The 24,507-nt window shown below is 39.2% G+C and overlaps 1 protein-coding gene across 1 annotated transcript; it reads right to left on the bottom strand.

Annotated features, from left to right (window-relative positions):
- Window positions 1-1,856: 1,856 nt before the first annotated feature.
- On the bottom strand, window positions 1,857-19,999 carry MARCHF7 (membrane associated ring-CH-type finger 7; the record flags this gene model as incomplete). Its single annotated transcript, XM_079539398.1, has 10 exons — window positions 1,857-1,882; window positions 3,792-3,840; window positions 5,528-5,637; window positions 7,081-7,194; window positions 7,980-8,149; window positions 8,403-9,513; window positions 11,640-11,807; window positions 13,414-13,585; window positions 15,693-15,851; window positions 19,853-19,999. The coding sequence occupies 10 exons, from the start codon at window positions 19,997-19,999 to the stop codon at window positions 1,857-1,859; spliced, it is 2,226 nt and encodes a 741-aa protein (XP_079395524.1).
- Between the last annotated feature and the right edge of the window lie 4,508 nt (window positions 20,000-24,507).

The raw sequence follows: 24,507 nt of genomic DNA on the forward strand, positions 1-24,507 counted from the left end.
TAGAGTGAAAACCTGAACCAGATTTGTGCTTGGAATCACAGCTTCTTAGATTGCTCAAATCCATGAAGTTATATTTGTCAAAAGGCTATTGAAGCTCATGCTTGCATGCGCATACTAAATACTGTCCTTTCATTAGGTAATGTTTTACTACACTAAAGCAACTAACTCAAAAAGGATTCAATATTTATCTTCCACTATAAACTTTAATTCACTTTTTACAGAAATGAGAAACATTTTCGTGTATTCCTATACTTTACATTTTCATATTGATGTCTGAAGGAAAGCAGTATTTCAGCTACTGTCAGAACTACACTTGTAGGCTTTGGCAGTGAATACCCAAGGTTAAAATTAAGGTTATGAGATCGAGGACACAGATGTGCCACTTATTCAGAGTCCCATTTTCTTTCAGGTCTTACAGATGACAGGCCATCTCATACAATACTAACAGTTAACTCTTTCTGCTGATAAGGTACATCCTGTCTCCATCCTAAGTTATTTTGTACATGAAATCAAGGTATTTCAACATATTGCATTCTTTGCAGATATTCTTACCGTAGTCATTTAAAGGCCAACATGAATGTTTACAGCAAATACAATTCTAATGCAGGCATGACCATTTTTTGTACCGCCATTCATATAAAGCATTTCAATTCAAAACGGACAGAAACAATCTTAAATGTTTGCATTAGAATTTACAAGCGTCAGTAACAATTAAGGGCGGACAGACACCGCTTTTCCAAGATTACAAATGCACATTCTGGTAGATAATGCATCTTCTCATAGCTCATAGAATTGTACAAACACTAAGGTTGGAAAAGACCTTCACAATTATCTAAACCAACCATCCACCTACCACCAAATACTGCCCATGAAATCATGTCCCCACATAATTAGCTATGCATGTATAAATAAAATGGACAATACCAAATGAGACGCTCACCTCATTCTTAATTTATTTATAAAGAAGTGACAACACTAGAAAACACATTGATAACCAGTGCTTTGAACAGTGAAGGTGAGACCTAAAAAGGTCTGATTGAACTGAACAACCTTAGGTCATTATCAAATTGCTTATCTGCCAGGAATGCTGAAATGCAAGAGTTTACACCCACAATATTCCGTAACGGAATACTCACATAAAATCAAATCAAATAATCTCCAAACCAGTAAATAAAAAACATCATTAACACTAAGTATTAGAAGACCACTGCTAGTTCTTATTGCTTTTTCAGTTAAATAATACTCTTCAAGTAAACTGAAAACCAAACACTCTCTACTGTAGTTTGCTCATCCTCCTGCTCATTTATTAACACTGGAAGCAATCAATTATTATATGAGGTGGTAACAGAGGCATTAACAAAAAATGCTGTTTAGGTACAAGAACATCCCCACCCACCCTCCCCACCCTCACCCCAACACCCACAATAACCACTTAGTGCCAGTAGAGGAGCAAAACTTGATAGACAAAACCAGAAATGTGACTACAGTAAGAAGGAAAGAAAGAGATATAGCTTTCTTATATACTCAAAATCTGATGTCTCCCCAAATGAAGCATACCTTCATTTAAAAAGTGAAGTTGCTTTACATATATATGCGCATATATATACTGTGTGTGCATATATATACACACATACATATAGACAATCTTCACACATACTGAATAGTTGTTCTCAAGTCCACTGACTTCCACAGTGCAGCAGCTGATTTTGAATTACACAATGCTTCAAAAACTACAGTAATATTCAACGCTCTTTTTATGAAGGAGAGCCAAAAACAAACGCATGTTGATGTTGTTCTTGTCAGTTCAGCATTTCTGCAGCACTTCTGTTTCTTTCAGCATAAAAATTACACCAGCATCAGTCTTCAGAATCATCCTCAGAAGCTGTTGGAACAACAGAACATAATCAGAAGCCTTCATAAAGGTTTGTGGAATTTAGAGCACTTTCAGTTTAATATGAGTAGTGGAAACGAAGATGATTTTATTTTTTTTAACATCAATAGCTGACTGTAATACCTGTCCCAATCTTGTATAATTACCTAGCTTAATTTTTAAATGCATCTCATACCTGAAAAATGCAGAATTTTAAAATCCAAATTCCCCATTACAAATTGTAGTGCCTTTCTGCTGTTTCTCCTCAAAATAAAAGGAAGAACACTTGATTATGCCAGAGATTCAACTTCTATATAATGTTCGCAGTTGCTAACTCCAATTACAGCTAAAAGAGTATATGCAATCCATGGCAGCTGCACCCCATGCAAAGGGAAGAAATGACTCCGTGGGAGTTAATGATTTGTATACCAAAATACCTAGAAAAGCTAAAGTAGTTCCTGCAAACTACTTTCTGACCCTTACATAAATACATACATTGCTTAATGAAATTAAGCCAGTCCTACTTGGAAGCAGTCCTCTCTCCACTCCCATTCTTAAAAGCATATGCAAGTTAAACACAATGTCACCATATGCATAGGATTCTATTGTTGAAAGGTGAATCAAAGGACAAACACATGCTGTCAATGGTGAGAAAAATTCAGTAAGCATTATCTACAGTCAGTCTGTCAAGTGTTAGCTTGTGCATAACAGCAATTAATCAAAGTTGCCCTTCTAAACTAACTCAGTTTTCTTGAAATTATTTGCCCTCAAGTGATTTGTTCTCACTCTGAACATAGAGGGAAGCAAGATCTGTCTCCTCACTTCACCAGTCCCCCCAACCACTTAAGAGAAACGTAACTTAAATAGTATGAGTAATAAATTGAAACTCAGTACTTGTCACCTGCAAACTAGATAAAGCCTCACTCAAATGTAGATTCAATTACTGTAGAATACCATTTACTAAGATTAATTTCTATAGGACTATAGTAAGAAGGAAGTAGTTTAACAATGAATTTTGAATTCCAGTCCACCTTCTTTACAGAAACTATTTTTAATACATGCTCTTAATGCAGAATGATCGTATGCTTTTTGAACTAATTAATGTCTCCTCCCCTCCTTACAGCATTCTTTATCATACTCCAAACATGCCCGGTGTGCTGCAAGATCGATTTATATACAAAATCTGCATGTTCACAGACAAACACAAACTACAACGGTTGGAGATGATCTTGTAGGTCCTTTCCAAACTTGTGATGCTATAATTCTATGATTCTAGAAAAATATCTACCTTTCCACTGTCTGTTTGTAATGCCTTAAAACAATACTCAGATTCAGGCTACATTTACTGTAAGCCAGCACACATTTTTTCATTTCATCACGGTAAAGAAACATCAGGCAAAAAGCGAGCTAGTCCTCTGCCAAAGCTGAGAACTCTTAAATTTCACCCAGAAGCAGGCATTGCTGATAAAGGAATACGTAGACCTAAGAAGCGTGGGGAAAACGGGGGGAACAAATATGGCACGCACAGTATGATAATCTGAGCATAGCAAAACTTAAGCTGCGTCTTTTCTACTAGGACTCAAGAGAAAGGCTATAGCCTAAAGGTCACAAGCAGTTCCATAACTTCATGTTACTAGAATAAACTGTTACTAGTGAGGAATCTTGGCATCGCTGGCAGAAAACGCTTCCATGGTTTAAACTGTACGGTGCTGGGAAACCAATCATGGAGACTTAATGTCAGCTTCTACTTAGAATAATTCCACTGATATTGGGGGGGGGAAAAAAAAAAAAAAGGAAACCTAATTCAAATTTTCAATAACTAATTTTGGTAGTATGATTCTTGGCAAAGGAGGATTGTATTCATTTAACCTTGACTAGATCCAATGGGAGAGAGAGGGGGGAGAAGAGGGGAAGCACCTACTTTCAATATCTTCCATATGTGCCTGAAGAGTTCTTGCAAGGTTAATAAACTAGAAATAAGGCAGAGAGAAAGTAGTTTAAAAGTTGCAAAGTTATGTGCAGAAATTTGCAACAAGTTAGCAAAGAAGTAATCTTCAACTTTTCTTCACTTTTCATATTGGAAAGCTTCATTCCAGAAGTCACTTACCCTAAACCATTTGCCCGACTTACAAAATGAATGCAAAATTTAATCTCAAGTCCCACACATTAGACTTCAAAATTGCTACTGCACAGTTATTTCAGCTTCCACTCTGTCAAATACTTCTAGTAACAGTTTATGCCCATCACTGTTTTATTCTACAGACTGTACAACACATTTACTTTGAGAGCTGCACACAAGTAAGCAATTGCCAGTGTCACTGATATGGCAAAATAGAGCCCTATGGTGAACGACAATAATGAAAAAAAAAAAAAAAAGCATAAGTACCTTAAGGACTATAATCATAAATAAAAGTTTTAAAATTGCATTAACTATCAGGCAACAGTGGCAGTTAAATTTCAGAAGAACACAGCATCACAGTGGCGATACATCGCTGTTTAACTGACACACCACATGTTGATACACAGCAAATATAAGGAAACAAAAATAACCATAGCCTAGTTGTGTTCTCACTATCAAACATGCACGGGTACTCTTACTGGTTTAAAACACAGTATCTCACAACAATGTAATGCCACCACAGATCAAACACATTAATACATCATATTTCTGCAATACACTCTAGCTAATAAACTAGTATACGTAATATAACTGTAGTCAGCATATGATGTCTCTATACTTGTAGAGGAGAAAAACGGACATTTCATTTGCAGATTGTGGAAAATAAGCTATTCTCTTAGGTATGTATAGGTATAGATATATAGAAAGGGGACTACTGTTCTAATATAGTAAAAGATTACAGCGCAGTCCTGATTCAACCTCAAAAGCCTAATATGTGCTATACAAGCATTCAAACAAGCTTTGGACAAACTTTCAATCATTAATTCTTTGTAAGCAATTAAAAAAAAAAATTAAAATCATATTTTCAGCTCAAGTTGACGCAGAGTATGGAATCATTATCCAACACCAAATTAACATGTAGAATACAGCATTTTTTAAAAGAGTAACTATGTAGAATGATTTTGAATTATGGTCTGTTGCTGGTAAAAGGTGCATTTATTACACCTCCATGTCAAGCCATTTAAGCAACAATAATCTAGTCAAACCCAACTGAGAACTTTGACTAATGCCAGAAAGCCATTCTACATACTACAACTAGGCAGCTTCAGAATGTTAAAACTTCAGTACACAGTTTGGGCCCGAACTGCTGACAGCACTGCAAGATCCAAACCTCTCACTGTAGACTGGCATAATGAGAAAGATTTGTCAAGTAAGATAGTCAAATAATCTAAAATGCACATTGCTTTCAGATGAAGATGAGCATTCTAGTTTGGGCTAGATACCCAGTGTTTATGGCAACATACATACAATTATCAACAATTATCAACAACCTGGACAAAAATCATTTTGCAACACAATAACTAAACTGAAGTAGTACTGTTACTTTTAAATTGGTCAGACAAATCCAGACCAATTTAGACCCAGATTTCTCAAATAAGAGCACTTTTTGAGCATCTGGCTCCTAGATCATTCAAGGCAACAGTCTAGTTCCAAGTTCTCACCGTGAGCTTCCTTACATAAGATGAAGGCATACTTACTCTGACACGTGTGCTGGCCTCACTTGCGGTTCCGAGCATATCAGAAAAGCGCTGCTCACATAAGTGCAACAACACCACAAGGTAGAGACCAGAGCTGATAAATTCATAGTCTGCCTTAAAGGAAATCAAAAGAAACATTCAGAATGTCAGTGACGTATCTCCATATGCAATTCAAGAAGCAGAACAAAAACGAAATTGTACTGGAAGCACTACATACTTGATCTCTCGTTGTTCCAAGGAAATCACAGAAATGTAATACTAAAAAATTTAATTTAATTATAGAAATATTGTTATACTTGTAGTTCCTCCCACTCACCCCCAGGTGCAATCCTTGTTATCTCTGAAGATAGATTTTATTTGTGGAACTCTTTCTATTAAGACAGAGTGACTAGTTCATAGGCAGGAGGATCAGGGAATTATACAATGTAAAATAAAATCAACAAAGCACAAAACTCAGAAAACCCCACTCCTGGCTGGCTTCCTTTCAGTGCTTGCAATGCTTTATAGGAAGACAAAACAAAAGAAAAATATTATAAAAGCTTTGTGGTGTGATAAATAAATTAAGAAACCGCTTTTCAGCAATAAAGAAAATCTTTCAAAATGATGCTGTCAAATTGATCACTCGGAGCCCATTTTTTAGGAAAAAAAGTTTTAAATATCTTCTACTGAGGTACAATGATAGTAACCAACATTCACTAGTGCTGAAACGGAAGATGACAGCAGTCTCAAGATGCTCTGTTCACAACCTGGTATAGGTGACAGGAATTACGGTACTACAGTAGGTCAATTTACTCTAAAGAGTAAGAAAACTAGATTCTGATGTTTGGCTGCGTTCGCATCTTCTAAAGCTGGAGTCATTTCTCTGTATTCTCTTTTAACTTCCCAGGTAGACAAATTTCATTAATCTTCCTACATTCACAGAACTTAACCCATAAAAAAAGGAAAATCCTCTGAATTAAGTTCAATAAATTAATGCCAACTTATTATTATTTATTCGTTTTAAAAGACTACTGAACACAGTATTTCTAAGATAATGCATTTTACATAAAGACAGTAATACTGATTGGCCTTAAATTCACTTTCCATTTAGAAAAGCTCTTGGAAGGATCAGCAAGAAGCTCTGTCATAAAAGAAGTTGGTTTTTTACCACTTTAATCAAAGGACTAAAGTAAAGTTTTTAATATATTTAAAGCAACTGTTAAAAAATTATTCTGAAACAAAAAAAATGGAAAGACCCAGCATGACTTAATGAATATGAATGCAGTATTTCCACCACAGCCATGTTGCAGAGACCCTAGACTGGCAAAGATAGGTGACAGGCCTGCAGACCAGAAATAAGAACAGGATAGAAGAGGTATCACATTTACTGAAAGCTCGGTAACAGGAAAGAGTGGAAGGACAGAATTAGTCTGAATTTGCAAAAGAAAAATCTGTTTCACAGTTTCATTACTTTATGTGCTTAACAGTCCTTCTGAAAAAGAGAAACATCCTTTTCTAAAGGGGAGTGCTTTCCCAGCACCAAATCAACACCTAGCAAACTAAGCAAAATATACTAACTTGTTCATTTGCGTGTGCCCTATAGAGTTCATGAATGTCAAAGTCTTCCAGATTCAGCTGCAACTTCTCCTTACATAGTTCACAAGTGGTTACTGCTTCCAAAGAAGAACCTGTTAGGGAAGAGCAGGGGGAAAGTAACAAGTTAGTGTCAAATCGCAACAAGCTAAAATGCAGGACATAATCACATAAGCACTGCAAACATTGCACTCCTGGCTTTATTTCACAAAGCAAAATTAGAAGAAATGATGACTTCTGGTATAAATGCAGCAAATACCTGCTAAGCATCAGAACTTAAATACTACATATTCTCTGTCAAGCTCTAAGTATTTTGCTTCCTGTTCACTGAGATGGCGGGGGGTAGGGAGGGAAGAGATAAACAGAGAACGGTTACAGTTCTGTACAGTTGTACAGAAACAGCTTAGGAACAGGTACAACAAAAAATATTTTTTTTTATTTTACAATTCCTATCATTATGCTTCAGTCAGACTGGCTATAAGACCGAATGCACAAGGGGAGAGCAGGGAACAAACTTGCCAAAACTGGCAGTGTTGTTTGAAAGTACTCCACACTCTTCTGAAGTGTCATATTCTGTTTAACATCTAAACAGATGATCCCAAAAATGGAATTCCAACAATGACATACACAGTTCTTATAAATAACTCCAAGGACAGACTGCGGGCACATATCCAGAAGTGCCACCATCCAGAAGTGCCACAATGGTTGTTGGCTTTATTTGCTTTGGTTTTGCGTTTGTTTTTTTGTACGTTTTAAAAAATACTTGTTTGTCCCTGACTATTCCTCTTTCAAATATATGTCTTCATACCAGTAAGAGCAATCCTACCAGTAAAGCTCCTCACATAACCTGAAGTCTATACTCATCTGGCATCTGCCTTACCGGAATTAATCTTGGACTGCAGCCATTTTTTCATGCACTCCTGGTGAACATACTGCAGACTTCCAGTGCATTTGCACGGCTCTATTAAATTGTTGTCAGTACTTGCAGAGGACATCTGACAGATTCTGCATAGGTCACCCTCTTCATCCTCAGAATCTTCTAAAAGCAAGCTGAACAGGAAGGAATATCAACAAATACTGTGGCACATTTCTCATAAATTTTTAATAACATCTATTTCTGCTCTCAAACAGTTCTCAAATCTGCAAGGATTAAAAAATAAGTTTCTCTGAGGACAAAAGTGAGCCCGTAGGCAGCAGTTCTGAGTTACATTCTCTTCTGATCCAGGTTTTAACATCAAGGTTACAGAAAACCCTTTCACACTAAGTCAAGCACATTTAATTACCTCACAACATACAGATTTACCTCTCTTTAATTTTCTGCAGTCGTTCTGGATCTCTTGAAGGTGGTATTTTGGATTTGTCACTTTCTTGTCCATCAGACTGACTCCAGCCAGAAGGAATAATATCTACAGTTATCATAAGATTGTCAGAGAGACTGCTTCCTAATGTTGGAGGCACTGAAAAGCGAAAGAGAGAACCAGGCAGAATTCCAGAACTTCTCCTGTTGTGAGTTGAATCTGGTGGGGAGGCAGTAGCCGTGGAAATACCAGATACTGCAGGTGTTGGTGGTCTGCTAACAGAAGCCCTAGGAGGGCCCTCTGATGCTTCAAGAGAGGTCTCCTCACCTGACTCTCTTCTTCTCAAAACATGCTGTGATCTAGCAGCTGCATCAGAGGTAGAGATTCTTGCAGACTCATCTCTTCCTTCTCTCCGTCTTCTGGAGAAGAGCGGCGTACATCTGTTCCTCAAAGATGATGACAACCAGGACCCTGTGCTCCTACTTTCAGAGTCTGGTCTGTAGCTTTCCCCATCTGGATCAGAGTTAAGACTCTGGGAAACTCCTGATAAACCCCATCTTCGTCTCAGAAAGCTAAATCCCTGAGAAGCTTCAGATGTATGAAGTCCTGGAGCTTCAGCAGTTGCAGCTCCATTAGTGCTAGACAGAGTAGGAGCTTGAACTCTTGGGACAAGAGATGACTCTTCAGAGCCTAATGACCTTGTCTGCAACGAATCTTGGCTAGATCTTCGAGAGAAAAATGTGGATGACATACTAGATGCTAAACGAGACAGCAACTGTCTGGTTGTGCGCCTTCCTTCACTGTCAGCTGCAGCATCATTCAGTGACCTCTGAGAAGATAAAACCCTTTCAGAACTACTTGAAGGAGTTTCGCCTCTAGCTGAAGAATGAGAAAATGCCGGGTGTACATTCCTCTGGGGAGATTCTATTTCATTTCTCCTTTGTCTTGAAGAATAGCCGGTCCTTGAAGATCTTACGTTAGAGTCTCTGCTGAAAAAAGATTGATGAGCAGAAGGCAACTGGTGGCTCATGGATGCATTTAACCTCAAAGCACTTAATGAGTTCTCTTTTGGTCTTGCTCCTTCCGCATATGTAGAGGCAGGCCTATCCTGAAAATCTGTTGCAAGAAAGCAGAGGAAAAAATATGACGTGTCCTAATTACTATGTTATAGCTAACTCCTAAGTGTCAGCAGGTAAATTCCAGAATAATATTAAGTTTAAATTTAGATTTTATAATTCTATCATCAAACTGAAACCAGGACTGTTGTCAGTCTCCTAAAACCAGCTGGAATCCAAACCCCTAAAACCTTCAGATTACCAAGGTATGATTCACTGTCTTACACCGATGTGAAAACAGCAAACACTAGCCATCTGTCAGAAGCTATGTAAGATCATCAGTAAGTGTAAGAAAAAAAAAAAAAAAACAATATGAAACAACAACCCACCAACCACATACACAATACTATTTATAACTCAGAGGTTCATTATGCCTGCAGACTGAAGAAGACATGCTAACTAATACTGCAGGAATACAGCAGACATCAAAGCACCTTAACAAATGCACGGGTAAAGCGAAACATATTCCTCATTTACTACAACAAACTACCCAAACTGGCCTCTGTTTAAGACCATCAAGAATGTGCTTAGAAGGTAGAATGAAAGGTAGAATAAAATTACTGACTTTGGATAACAGAAATCAAATGGTATCTAAATTAAATGTGCATCTGATTTTAGAGAATTTTCATCCTTTTATCAGTTGCAGAAGGAAACAAAGATGAAATAAGGCTGAAGTACTTAACTCCTACTTAATTAATCGGTCTTTATTAGTAAGCTGTAGTTTTCTTGGGGTACTCAGTCTGCTGAGACTGAATACAGAGAGACAGAGAACAGAATGAAGTCCGCATAATCCAAGGGAAAATAGTTAGCAGCCTACTATCCTCTTGAACACACACAAATGTTTGGGGCCAGACAATATCCACCCAAGGGTACTGAAGTAGCTGGAGAAGTGGTCACTATGGCACTTTTAAAAATTTATCAGCAGTTCTAGCTAACCAGGGAGATCCCAGTTGACAAATGAATCACCCATCCACACGAAGGGTAGGAAGAAGGACCCAGCAAATTAGTAGGAATTACTGGTGATTGGTGGACAGTAGAACTGAATGATTATGTCGGTCTTTTCCAACCTAGGTGATTCTATGATTCCACAAAATTACAGGCCTGTCTGACATCAATGCCAGGAAAGGTCATGAGCAGATCATGTAGTCTGTCCAGTCCCAGGCTCCCCAGTTCAGGCAGTCAACTGCTGAAGAGAGTCCAGGAGAGAGTTACAATGATCAGGGCCTGAAGCATCTCCCTTATGATGAAAGGCCTATTCAGCCCAAAGAAGAGAAATTCAGCCCAGGGAACAAAAGGCTGGGGAGGATCTGACCAGTGCTGATCAATATTTAAAGGGCATGAGTCAGGAGAACGGGGGCAGGCTCTGCTCTGTGGTGCCAAGTGACAAGGCAAGAGGCAATGGGCACAAACTGGAGCCCAGGGAGTTCCAAACGAACATAAAGAAATTATTCCTTACTGTGAGAGTGGCAGAGCATGGGAACAGGCTGCTTGGACAGGTTGTGGGATAATCTCATTCTCTGGGAAATATCCAAGACCTGTCTGGATGCTTTCCTGCGCAAACTACTTTAGCAGGGCAGTGGACTGGAGGATCTTCAAATGAACAAATTCATTCCAGTCCTAGCAGTAACTACTGAACAAACCTCCACCTTAACATTGAAGTATGTATTACATATTTATGCACTTGCTGTCAATATTGTTGTCAATAATATAGCAGTTGTCCTTAATAACCACTCAAGAAACCAAATAAAAGAGACAATACAATATGGGTGCATTGTGAAAATTCTTTCCTGAGTCAAACAACACTTTTTACTTAGGTATGGAAAAACAGATAGAGATCTCAAAATAATTAGAAAGGTGGCTTACAACTGTGAGTACAATAGTGTTTGTATCATAATGGCAAGCACCGATACCATTTTCTTATGGCTGAGTGCATCTGTACAAGCCAAACCCTTCATATAACATTTGATGTCTTAGCCAGTACATGGAAACTTTATTTAAAAGGCCATTTTAAAATTTAAATAGATCTTACTGTCTTCGTATTTTGAAAAAAAAGTTTGGAGAACATGGGAAGAAAATAATAGGGCATGCAGCTATGCATTTACGAGCTATACTTTCTACAATACATACATGCTGAAGATGAAAAGTCACTGTTTCTGTAGCTATGATCCACCAGATTATTAAAGGACTGATCTGTTCTTCTTTCTAACTCTCTTCGCTCTCTCACTAGCTCAGTTCCCAGGGAACCAAACATCACAGAAGATGATCTGGGAATCCTACTATATCTCCAAGAGGAATCTGGAAAGAAACAAGAAAATAAATCTCATGTTGTTTTTTTGTTTGTTTGTTTGTTTTTAAGTATTTAAGAATCCATTAAAGTTGGTATGTAAGCATATATTATGGTTATTTTGTATTAAGAGTGAACTTAACAATACCACTAAGTTGATCAAGTGGCCAGCTACCAACAAAAAGCTAAGAATAAAGCTGCACTCCGCTGATGCTGGCAACTCATTTAATCTTGCAGACAGTTCTGAGAGATAAATCCAGAGAAAAAGTAATACAACAGAAGCAGGGTCTTGCTGTGCAAAGACAGCGCATCACTTAATAAGCTTCACAGTTAGGCAAAACAGCAGCTTCAGTCTTAATAAATGCTACCAATCCACTGACACTTCTTAAATGCTCCTACGACTGATTTTCCAGCAATACAAGTGAAGCTGGAACACACCTCTTAAGAACAGTGACAAATACTTTTCTTGCTCTTACCACAGAGACAACATCTCAGTTTAATGAGTTAACTGTTGAAGCTGCTAATGAAAAATAAGATCTCTCTGAAATAGTACATACTTAAGCAGTGGACAAAACTCATCCCAAATAAATCCATCATGAATTTACTGCTAAATTTTAAATCCAAATTTAGGTCAACAGGTTGCGAATCAAATAATCTGGAATTTGAAAGATGTTCTAGACCATAACAAGACATGTTAATAACGGTCATTCTACTTACAAAGAATAAGGAAGCATCCACAGTACAGGGTTTGATCAAGAATTTATTAGCCTTTATTTGGATAGCCATATAATAAGGGGATATAAAAATAAAATTGATCTCTATGCACAAGCATAATTTGAATGGCTCTAATAGTGTTTCAAGGTGTTCTAGAAATATTTTCAATATATGTTTGTTGTTTATTTCCTGGCCATTAGACCTCCGTTGGCAGATTGCTTTAAATACATTTATTCAAGTATCTGCTTAAATTGTATCAGTCCACGTATCATACACTTCACTGCAGCATTAATGGAAATCTCAGCTTCTCCTGAAAGCATTCTTTATTTAGAACATTTATTTTTTACTTGGCCTGTAGAGTAAATTGAGACAGCTAAAAAAGAAAAAACAAAAAACAACAAAAAAAAAAAAAACACCAAAACACTTATTCCTTCTCTGACTCCTACCAACAATGGTCTAACCTTCCAAGGAACTATGCTTCTTGAAATACAGAGCTAAGTACACAAGGATATTCCTTCTGCTGGTCTTTAATACACACACAGGGTTGCCAATACCATTTGACTCTTGAAATCAAAACAACCGCATTCATTCCTTCCTTTAAATCTTAACCAATTAAGACAATCTGAGACATGAAGCTCAGTTTTAGTACAAATGGAATAGGTACAGCTAACGTTCAAGTTGTGAGTACAAATGAGTTCTCAGAAAACCATACTAGCAGCATGCTCACTGCTTTGGATACTCCCATAAATGTGAAAATAAAATCCTATTAAGCATCAGCTTTTAATATTTAAGAATCGTAGTAGCATAATATTTCAATGCAAGTATTTCAGAACTTGGTAAATCCTCATCTTGCTTCTCTCAGACAATTCTCACGTAGCTCAGCTCAAGTCATCACATTCTCACCTGAAAAGGCAGCCAAGCCATTACTTCTCACAGAAGAGGTAGACGTACAAGACAGCTTAGGTCGCTTTGAATCACTATCTTGCTGCTGGCTATGCAGTCTTGAATATGCTCCCTGAGTTCTTTCAGAATCATCGTAACACCCAGATGTAAAATGAGAAGAGGAAGATGTAGACTGAAAAGAAAAAAAATTGAAAAAAAGGTTATGGATCATGTATTCAGGTGTCCTTCTGATAGCCTAAGATATTGCAAAACAGTGCACATAACAGAAGATTCACAGAACTAGTAAAAAAAAAAAAAGCAGCCTGAAGGTTCAAAGTCTTTTTACTTAACAGTATTATATGAACTATGCTTGTGCAGTTCTACCACCAAAAGTTGTTCCCTATTAAAATCATCATTTTTTTCACATTAAAAGATATTGATGACTTACAAGATGCCATAACCATGTTCAAACATAGATTTACAGATCTTAAGGCAAGCAGAATCACAGAATGTCAGGGATTGGAAGGGACCCTGAAACATCCAGTCCAGTGACCGTGCCGGAGCAGGAACACCTAGATCAGGTCACACAGGAACACGTCCAAGCAGGTTCTCAATGTCTTCAGAGAAGAAGGTAATAATTTTGTACTTCAAAAACGATTCTAGTTTAACAAATTCTGCTTATCTTCTGCCAACTTAAAACATATTTAACTAAGTGGCAGCTCCAGATTCTAGTAAGCCATTTAGTCCAGATATAGCTTGATTACATTAAGCTCAAGTACAACCGAAGGAGTTGTAAAAGGATAATTTTTTTGCAGTATTTTATAGATTCTGTGCTACTGAGAAGGAAAAAAAATCAAAACACAAAAGGTTAGCCTGGAAAGCTATTATCTGATTACTTGCAGCTAAACATTGATTTTTAAATACCAAAAACTTGAACTTCATCAGGCTGTTTGTCCTTCTCCCAGAAATAGTCTGAAACTGAGCTTCTTAATTGACCAAATAAATTATACTGTTTTGTTGTTGTTGTTGTTTTTTAAATGAAGTGTAATGCCATCGCTTTTCACTTTTTACAACTAAAAACTAGTCATCTTTCTCATCATAAAAAGACAGACAGACACAGAAACTAACATCACAAACCAAGTACAAAAACAATTTGATGTCACCTCAAACCATCAGTTTAACACATAGTTTATCTTTTATCACTTATCTTTTTATCAATTGTTATTTTACAAGTTGAAGTCCAGGAGTCTTACGCAGCATTCACTTGTGTTAGAACACTTCAAGGGAAAAATTCATCTTAAAAAGGAGAAAACCTCATTTTGAAAAGGCTAGAGCACCAGCTTAAACAGGTACATAGGCCGACTTCCGAAGCATCCCGCAAAGCTCTTCCATCTACCTAAGTATTCTGAAAGTGCTTTTTACCTTTTAAGACACAGTAAAAAAAAAAAAAGGACTCCTCTTTAGGGAAGAAGCACTGTCAGGTACCCATGTGCCCTCTCGGTTTCAAAGCGAGAACTTACATTCGTTCACTGTCTCCCACTCCCCCCTCCGTCTTCCACTCCCCCCTCATGCATTCATAGTTCTTCCCTTTTCCCATCTTGAAGCGCTCATGCAGTTGCACTGGATGATGAGGGAAGAGATGCCACCCACAGCAACCTGGACAGACTTGAGAAGCGGACCCATTCCAACCCCATGAGGTTCAACACGGCCAAGTGCAAAGTCCTGTACCTGGGTTGGGGCTATCCCAGATTATACGCAGATACAGGTTGGGCAAAGAATGGCTTGAAAGCAGCCCTGAGGAGAAAGATTTGGGGTGTCAGTTGAGGAAAGATTCAACATGAGCTGGCAATGTTCCCCTGCAGCCCAAAAGGCCAACTTATTGTGGGCTGCAGCGAGAGGAATGTGAGCAGCAGGGCGAGGGAGGTGATTCTGCCCCTCTGCTCTGCTCTCACGAGACCCCACCTGGAGCACTGCATCCAGTTGTGGAGCATCCAACACAAGAAGGACGTGGAGCTGTTGGAGCAGGTCCAGAGGAGGGCCACAAAGATGATCAGAGGGCTGGAGCACCTCCCCTGCTGGGCAGGCTGAGAGCTGGGGCTCCTCAGCCTGCAGAAAGCTCAAAGGAGACCTTACAGCGGCCTTCCAGTACCACCTGCTCACTTTTCCTCCATTTTGACTCAATAAAGTGTATTCTTCTAGATACATTACAGTGAGCTTCTGCTGGCAGATTTTTAGATTGAGAAGGTTACAGTAAAGCCCGATTGTCTTTTAGAAAGTTATTAAACATTAAAAATTCTCACCAGTCTGTTTCTGCTTCCCAAAAATCGTCCAGACCGTGGGTGATCAAGTGTCCCTGAGTAGTGAGTCGGAGAGGATGTTGTAAGCTTCCTAGGATTTTCATGAGTATCTCTTTCTCCAATTCCCCAGTCTCTGTCAGAATTACTCAATACATCGGATTCCTAAAATAACAACACGGTTATCACATGCACTTTGAATTTTGAAAACACAGGCAAGTGGTGGGTACTAACAGATCTGGAAACCTTTCTCAAAAAAAAAAAAAAAAAAAAAAAAAAAAAAAAAAACCACACCAAAAAACAACCCAAAGTAAGATACGTCCCAGAAGAAACAATGCAGGCTTAAAAAAAAAAAAAAAAAAAACTGTGGTAAAAGAAAGATTTTTTTTTTTTAAATTCCTGTCTAGTAATTATTACCTCATTGATGTCTTCTCAGTTGATGTGAATAAAGCAAAGTTGAAATCTATGGTTTTGGGGGTGTGATGTAGGCACTCCAGCAACAGGGCAGAGTTAAGGAACTCAAATTTCAAGACAACACATCACTATCCTCTATACTCACAATCCATCCGTCTTGCCCTAGTCTTGAGTTTTAATACACGAAAGAAAATTGAAGGGGACTGCATGTTTTGAGCATACTAAGTAATGTATTTTTTAAATAATAAGCATGATCTGTCCTACTAAAATAGATGGACAACAGATTCCAGCTATGAAGTCACGTTCCTAACAAAAACAAACAAAAAAAAACACGCTACTGCCCACTGCAGGGGAGTTGGACCAGCTGCTACTTAGATTCCTTGAAACCAAACCCACTGTATAATCCTCTGCAGCCTCCTTCAGTATGCAGTATGTAGTATGATTAGGTTGCAGTTGGACCCATTCTAAAATCTTAATTCCGTGATTCTACAACCTTTCCTGGCACGGTAGTGAGACTAACAGGTTTGTAATTTTGGGGGTCATCCTTTTTACCCTTCTTAAAAATGGGTGTGATGTTGCCTTTTTTCCAGTCACCAAGGACTTCACCTGATTGCCACAACTTTCAAATATCACTGAGAGTAGCTTGGCAATTCCACCAGCTAATTCCCTCAAGGATGCAACTCATCAGGACCCATAGATTTGGGATGTTTCAGTTTCTCAGGTGGTCACGAACCTGATCGTCACTTACAGCAGGTGGAATGCTGCCTCCCCAGTTCCTTCTGAACAGTTATCAGAGAAGACTGAGGCAAAAAGCCTTCTCCTTGCCTGTTTTTACTTGCTTGACTGCGTCACTCACTGAGGGGTATGCCCTCCCAGACTTTCCCTTTCTGGCTGAAGTAGCTGTACAAGGCTTCCTTGTTCTTCCTGCCATTCCTTGCCAAGTTTAGTTCAAGCTGGGTCTTGGCTTTCCTGGTCCCTTCCATACCTTCCTTACGTTCTTCCCACACAACATGTCCCTGTTTCCACTGCTCATGGATTTTCTTCTTGCTCTTCAGTTTGCCCAGCAGGTCCCAGTTCAGCCACACTGGTGTCTTGCCTTCCTCTCCTGACTTGATACACCTGGGGATGGAGAACCCTAAGAAACGCTTCCTTAAATATCGTAAGGACAATTTCACAGGGTGTTTTGTTGACTAACTCCTTGATTCCTGTTGCCTAACCACCCTAATTCTACTCTTTGTCTGTCTCATATCAATCAGGAGCATGAACTTGACCAGCACGTTCACTACAGCCCAGGCAGCCTCTAAACCTGATGTCACCAACCAGTTCATGTGCATCAGTGAGCAATAGCTTCAGTATTGCATTCCCTCTGGCAGGCCCATCTATTACCTGACTCAAGAAGTTATCCTCAGTGCATTCCAGGAGCCTCCTGGATTGCCTCCACCATAACACGTAAGACTTTTTTCTTGTACTATTACAATATTTTGGAATTTGTATTGTAGGTTACCTAAAAAAAAAAATGGTATGACACATATCTCAAATCTGTTTATTACTAGCGTGATTGCTCTGGCTTCTCAGACAAACAGAGGCTAAAAACTTAATGGTGCATATAAGAAAGTTTTTCTTCTGTTTTTCTTCTCCTTCTTTTCTTTGTTTTGGCTTTCTGCTATGCCAAATTACATGAATTTGCCACTCAGAAGGAACTCCATATGACAGTATACAAGAATCTGTACATACATGAAAAACATATTGAGCTATCCACACAATAGAAAACAGCTTTTTTTAAGCACTAGTCAAACCCAAATGCTTAAGTCTGACTGCTATGTATCCAATAAGTTATTTTTAGTTAATAGATAATTATGTTCTCATGCTATAGCCTAAACTCCACAAGTTCTCTTTACACAAACCAAGTACTACATTTTTCTTCTAAATGACAGATCTTTTGAATACTTCTTTAAAAAAAGAAAAAGGTAGACTTCTAAATGAATTAAAACAATGAAGAAATACTGTCTATTCCATTCCTGCTAACCCTAGTCTTATTTAGACTGACTGGTTTTCAACCAATTGAAATCTTAACCTGAAAGTAATGCTGCAATTTTCATACAACGGCTCTGTAAGTAGCAAAGACCAGGAGATGCTTACTACCCTATGCTTACTGCTAAGCAATAGTCTTAAATAACAATCTCTCAGACTACTTCCTATAAATCAGAGGGGAAAGAAGGGATACAACAATGTTCTACATTGTTTTACCTGGAAAGCACTGTAAAAAACATTCCACAGATTACAGGCACATCGCTCAGCAGAAAATAACCAAATGCTAACGCACAGTACACAGTGAACTTCATGTAATACATAAGCACATAATCCTCCCTATTTCTTAATACTAGGAAGACTATTTGGTAACACATCTAACTTCAAAACAGCTGTTCAGCTTCAGACTCATCTTTGTCAAGAGCTTACTGTATGATACTGGACTGCCTGCATTCGTAAATCCTACGAAAGAACAAGACTATCAGATTTGGTTTTGCTGAGCAGTCAGTGAAGAAAAGGTAGAAGTCCAGAGATGAAAACTGACTGAAGACTACCCTCAGATGCTCTTGGTAGCCTATATACTAACAAACACGTGCGTGCTAGACACTGCAATATGTAACATGCAGCTCTATACATCTTGTGCTATGTTGTGCTAAAGATCACAAAATGCTGCTTTACTTCTCAAACAGCTTCTGGAAAAGGCTTTATATAACACAGCGTCCTAGACAACTTGCCAGAAGTGACCAGGTTCATAATCATGTTGTCGAATAAACACAAACAATTAGCCATGAAGTTGCAATTCTGCAGCTTTGAAGACAAAAACTGTGCTTATGTTTCCAAGCACAAAAATTTTACTTGACAACTGCTGACAGGTGCAGAAGCAACACAGTATTCGAGCCAAACCATCTTCTGTTGATTCCAGGTGACCCAAAACTACTTCTGAATTAGCTTAATCCATATGTGCCACAGTACTCTTTCAAAGTGAAAGCATCTGCACAGTATGGCTTCTTACTTCAGAGTACAGCTTCCCTATCCCACAAAAGCAATTTGGTTAGAGTTAAATATTGCACATGAAAGAGCAGGTCTCTATCACAGCCCAATCTATTGTCAGGTCTAGCTGCATTAATATACTAACTGACAGCACAATGCCAGCCTAAAGGGTCTCTTCTTACCCCTACAAAATGCAAAGGCAGTAAGCAGGTGCTCCAAAGCAGCACATCCTACCGTCAACTCTTAGAACTGCAATATAACCCCGTACTTCCTGCATCACTATCCACACATGAAGTGTAACACCCTACACACACTGAAATTCAAACATAAGCCTCACCTACACTGACCAGAAAGCCAGATTCTACACACATTAAAGACAGCAGCAACTACAGTCAAAATATATTCACAGTATCTGGCTCCCCTTCTGTCATCAGTCAGTCCATTTCTAAAGGAGCAGCTACAAACAAAAGCAGGTGAAGATGCCAGAGACAGAACTGCTAGTTCACTGTGCAAAAAAAAAAAAAAAAAAAACTTTCATTGGCCTGGTCATCAATTAATTGATCATACAATTAATTATATTTCCTGCTCACAAATGCAAAGGCCTGGCTGAGATTTCTCTGTATATTACCCCATCCCTCTTTTTGAATCCGTATGTCTGTGCACCAACTTTAGGGTTAGTGAGAAAGACACATTAAATGAATTTACACTTTACAGAGAGAGTTAAAACACATTACCTGGTAACCAGAGTCTAATCCCCGTGAAGAATCTCTTGCACTATATGCACCAGCTAAACTGCTTCCAGTTAATGTTCTAGATCCTAGAGTAGAGCTGGAGGCCTGAACAGATATCCTTCGAGGAATTCTTGAGGGCTTAGACTCCATTCTTTGTACCCTGTAATAAAGGACACACCGTTGTGTTTTTTTTTCCCTTTCGGAAGCAGAGATTTAGATACAAAACATGCACAAGTGTTTTCTAAATGCAACTCAAATACGAGTCATGCACACAGGCACGCACACTTACACCAAGCTTTGGTTTGATCAAGCACCAGAAAGATGGAAAATGAGGTTTTTCCCCTCTGTTTTGCAACTCATCTTTACATCTCCCATTCCATGCTACAAGACTAGAAACAAGAAAGACAGAACTTTCTTATATGCTTATATCTACACTATATTCTTTCTGTTACATTACTAGTGGGACTCTCTGAAGAACTCTGCAGGAGCTGCATGGAAACAAAATGAGCCAGGGAAGGAATCCTCAGATTAAATAAATTCACAAATTAATTTTCCGTTAATGAGCTGCATCTTGAATCTGTGATAAACTAAGTACATGCAAAGACTACACTCAAACTTAAGTCCTCAGAGTCAAAACTATGAAACATCACCTTTCCATTAAACAACTCTACTTGCAATCTACCTACCTCAAAGAAATATTCAGCACTCGTCAGGCCGCACCTCGAGTACTGTGTCCAGTTTTGGGCCCCTCACTGCAAGAAAGATATTGAGGCCCTGGAGCGTGTTCAAAGAAGGGCAACGAAGCTGGTGAGGGGTCTGGAGCACAGGCCATATGAGGAGAGGCTGAAGGAGCTGGGAATGTTCAGCCTGGAGAAGAGGAGGCTCAGGGGAGACATTATTGCTCTCTATAACTTCCTGAAGGGAGGTTGTAGTGAGCTGGGGGTCGGCCTCTTCTCTCGTGTCATTAGTGATAGGACCAGGGGGAATGGTTTCAAGCTACGCCAGGGGAAATTCAGGCTGGACATGAGGAAGTATTACTTTTCAGAAAGGGTGGTCAGGCACTGGAATGGACTGCCCAGGGAGGTGGTGGAATCACCGACCCTGGGGGTGTTCAAGGAAAGACTGGATGTTGCGTTGAGGGACATGGTTTAGTAGGAGCTATTGGGAATAGGTGAACGGTTGGACTGGGTGATCTTTTAGGTCTTTTCCAACCTTAGTGATTCTATGATTCTATGATTCTATGATTCTATGATTTAAGTTTTCCAAAATAGCCCCCATGAAAATCACTTTATAAAGCCAAAGTACATGGTGTCTCACATCAAACAATAAACTTTCATTTGACTCTGAAGTACGTACTTGGAATCACAGAATGGTTTGGGTTGGAATGGACGTTGAAGATCATTTAGTTCCCCTGTGGGGGAGGATAGTGGTAGGCAGGGGCAGGCACCTCCCTCTGGACCAGCTTGCTCACAGTCCCATCCAGCCTGGCTTTGGCTGTTTCCAGGGAGGGGGCATTCACACCATCACTGGGCAGCCTGTTCTGGCATCTCACCATCCTCACAGTAAAAAATTTCTTGCTGACATCTAATCTAAATCTGCCCCCTTCCAGTTTAATACCACTTCCCCTCATCCTATCTCTACCTTCCTGTCACAGAGACTGCCTGTCACCATAACACCATGACACTTCCCTTACAAGAAGTCCCTCCCCAGCTTTCCTGTAGGCCCTTAAGGTACTGGAAGGCCGCTGTAAGGTCTCCTTTGAGCTTTCTGCAGGCTGAGGAGCCCCAGCTCTCAGCCTGCTCAGCAGGGGAGGTGCTCCAGCTCTCTGATCATCTTTGTGGCCCTCCTCTGGACCTGCTCCAACAGCTCCACGTCCTTCTTGTGTTGGATGCTCCACAACTGGATGCAGTGCTCCAGGTGGGGTCTCGTGAGAGCAGAGCAGAGGGGCAGAATCACCTCCCTCGCCCTGCTGCTCACATTCCTCTTGATGCAACTGCAACACAGTTGGCATACTTGCTCTTTTTGTATTTCTAGGCATCTCAAAGTAAACACTGGTGCCTTTATCAAATGAGAAGTGGTTTTGTGGGTCATTCTTTCCTTTGAAAGGATATTTTGACCTAGTGCTGCTCAAAAGCTTTAGATACATGGATAACTGGCTTGCTAATATTCCCAGATTCTTCCTCCTCAGAACAGGACAGATATAATAGCACCACAAAAAGTAAATACACTGCAGAGAATCCCAGCATTGTCAGTGGTGTGCTGCGGAAAGGTTTATGTGACAGCTAACAACTCTGAAAACAGATGGCAGAGCAAGGCAATTTGCAGAAGTGGTACAACCTGTTTTACTTAACCACTGTTAATTCTGATCTAGCCTTCTGAAAACTGCAATGAGAATATATCAAGAAAAAATCATCAATCAATAAAGCCCAATTATTTCCCCACATTTAGCATCACAGTCTCCAAAAAACTACTGCAATCCTGACACGTCTTGCATCCAGCTGCAGCTCCCAGCTGAGTTCATAAACTCAGGACTATTTGACACATTCCCAGTACAAATTAGTTTGTACATAAGTCCATTGATCAAACAGTTGAACAACTGCAAATCAGACTACTGTTTTCATCAAATGAAGGTTTCGAAGCCACTTCTCTGTTCCATGTTTAGCCACTAGGTTTACAAAACAGCTCACACCATAAAGTAGCCTAAAAGCTTAATCATGCAAGTAGAGCTCATTTCAAAGAAAATAAAATATAAAACTTAAACATCTCATGATTATGCTATGCTTTCAGTGAATATTTAAGCCAATAGTTAGATAAACATAGGTTGTACAAAGAATTACTGGCTGTACCACAGAGCGGCACGCCAGTTACTAAACCACGCTTCAAACATTAACAGCCTATACACTCACATATTTGGTTAAGTGAGATCAGTTTAGGAACCTCCGTTTCTCACTGACCTACCCTTGGATTAGGAACTTACAGTCACGCAATGGCTAAGCTGCTCAAATCACATTTAAACCCACGAGGAAATACTAATGGACAACAGCACTGTTGAGTAATTCTCAAACTTGTACAAACAGTATCAATAAGAATGCTCAGGGCAGCACTTCACAGCCCAAAAGAACGCTGTCAGTCATGTGAGTTAAGAAATTCATTAACAAATTCAGTAATCTACGCTACACCGCTTTCTACGGGTCATCTGCCCAATAATACAAAAGAATCACATTTTTAAAGTATTTGTAACATACTGAAGATACTGTAATGATTGTTAATTTAAACCTCAGAGTAATCTGCCATCACATGCACTGCAAGCCCAGTACAGGCCCGAAGCCATATGAAGTGTGAAAATACAACTATTCAAGTTGCAAACTTTGAAACTAAATGAATCCCAGGTCACAGCAATAGATACAAGGGTCTAAGTGGTACAGGACAACTGCTGGTCTTGAGAATTTGACTTCCAAAACAGTTTGTCTACGTTCTACATTGATGCAAAACACGAAGGTCAAGGCAGTAAGAGACAAGCAGACAGATTAAGTGATCCAATTTTTCTGACACAGAGCATTAGAACAATCACGTTGGTTACGGGTCATTCTGCTTCTGGATACATGCAGAACCTGGTGAATTAAATAACACGAGTAGAAAGTTAGAGGCAGACAGACAGAAAACACACAGAGGTTCCAGGTGAAAGGAAGGAAGCTCCTTACAGCAGGAATTAGCAGAGGCGTACGCTATCCGCAGCTGCACGCTGCCTGGCACAGCCCGCCCTGCCGCACACCATCGTGGCAGCGGCTCTGCCGCACCATCCAACAGACCTGGCCCCCATCAGTCATAACAACCACACGTGGGAGTGCAGTGAGCACCATCTGAGCTGAGCACGGGGCTTGGGGAGGGCGCAGCGCTGCCTCAAGTTACGGCAAATAATCTTATGCGTTTTGATACTTTGGCTAAACACAGTCCAGTGAAAAATATATGCAGTAACGCCTGCAGTTTTGATGAAGGAATTTGAGAACAGGTTTTAAGATTGCCAGAAAGGTCATCTATTTTTCATTATATTTGCAACTCCATTTTCAATTGGCATATATACATTCTTTGCAAATTTTCAAGCGGAATGCATGGAGGTGCAACCAGACATCCAACTCAAATGTTTGATCACGTCTCTTTATCAGACTTTAATAAGCCCTCTTACCAAAGAAAGATACCCCTTGCTTCACAATCATACCTTACTCATGTCACTGCTTTTAGCAGTACCCACATTTGTGAACAACTGTTTTCAACAATGAAGCACGGGAAGAGTAAAACTTTATAAGAAATCTCTGACAAACACCTTGGGAGTTCACCAGGAACTGCAGCTACTTCCACTGAACCAGACTGATGCATTAGTTTCACAAAACCAGTCTCACATCCCACCAGTTTTGTTTTCTTGGTGCTCTCTTTTTCCAGTATGTTAATTTAAAAAAAAAAAAAAAAAAAAAAAAGCAAATGAAGCTACATTACTTAAATGCATTAACTATATATTTTATACATAGTGCAATTTTATACAAGGCAATTCATCTTCACTCAATGTGGCTCACACAAGCCAAAAGGTTGTACGCACATGAATTGGCATCTAAATGAACAGGGGAAGACAACAGCAGTGGAAGAAGTTAGAAGATTTTTAAAAT

Source organism: Tetrao urogallus (genome assembly GCF_951394365.1).
Source record: "Tetrao urogallus genome assembly, chromosome: 8".
NCBI classification, from domain to species: Eukaryota; Metazoa; Chordata; class Aves; order Galliformes; family Phasianidae; genus Tetrao; species Tetrao urogallus.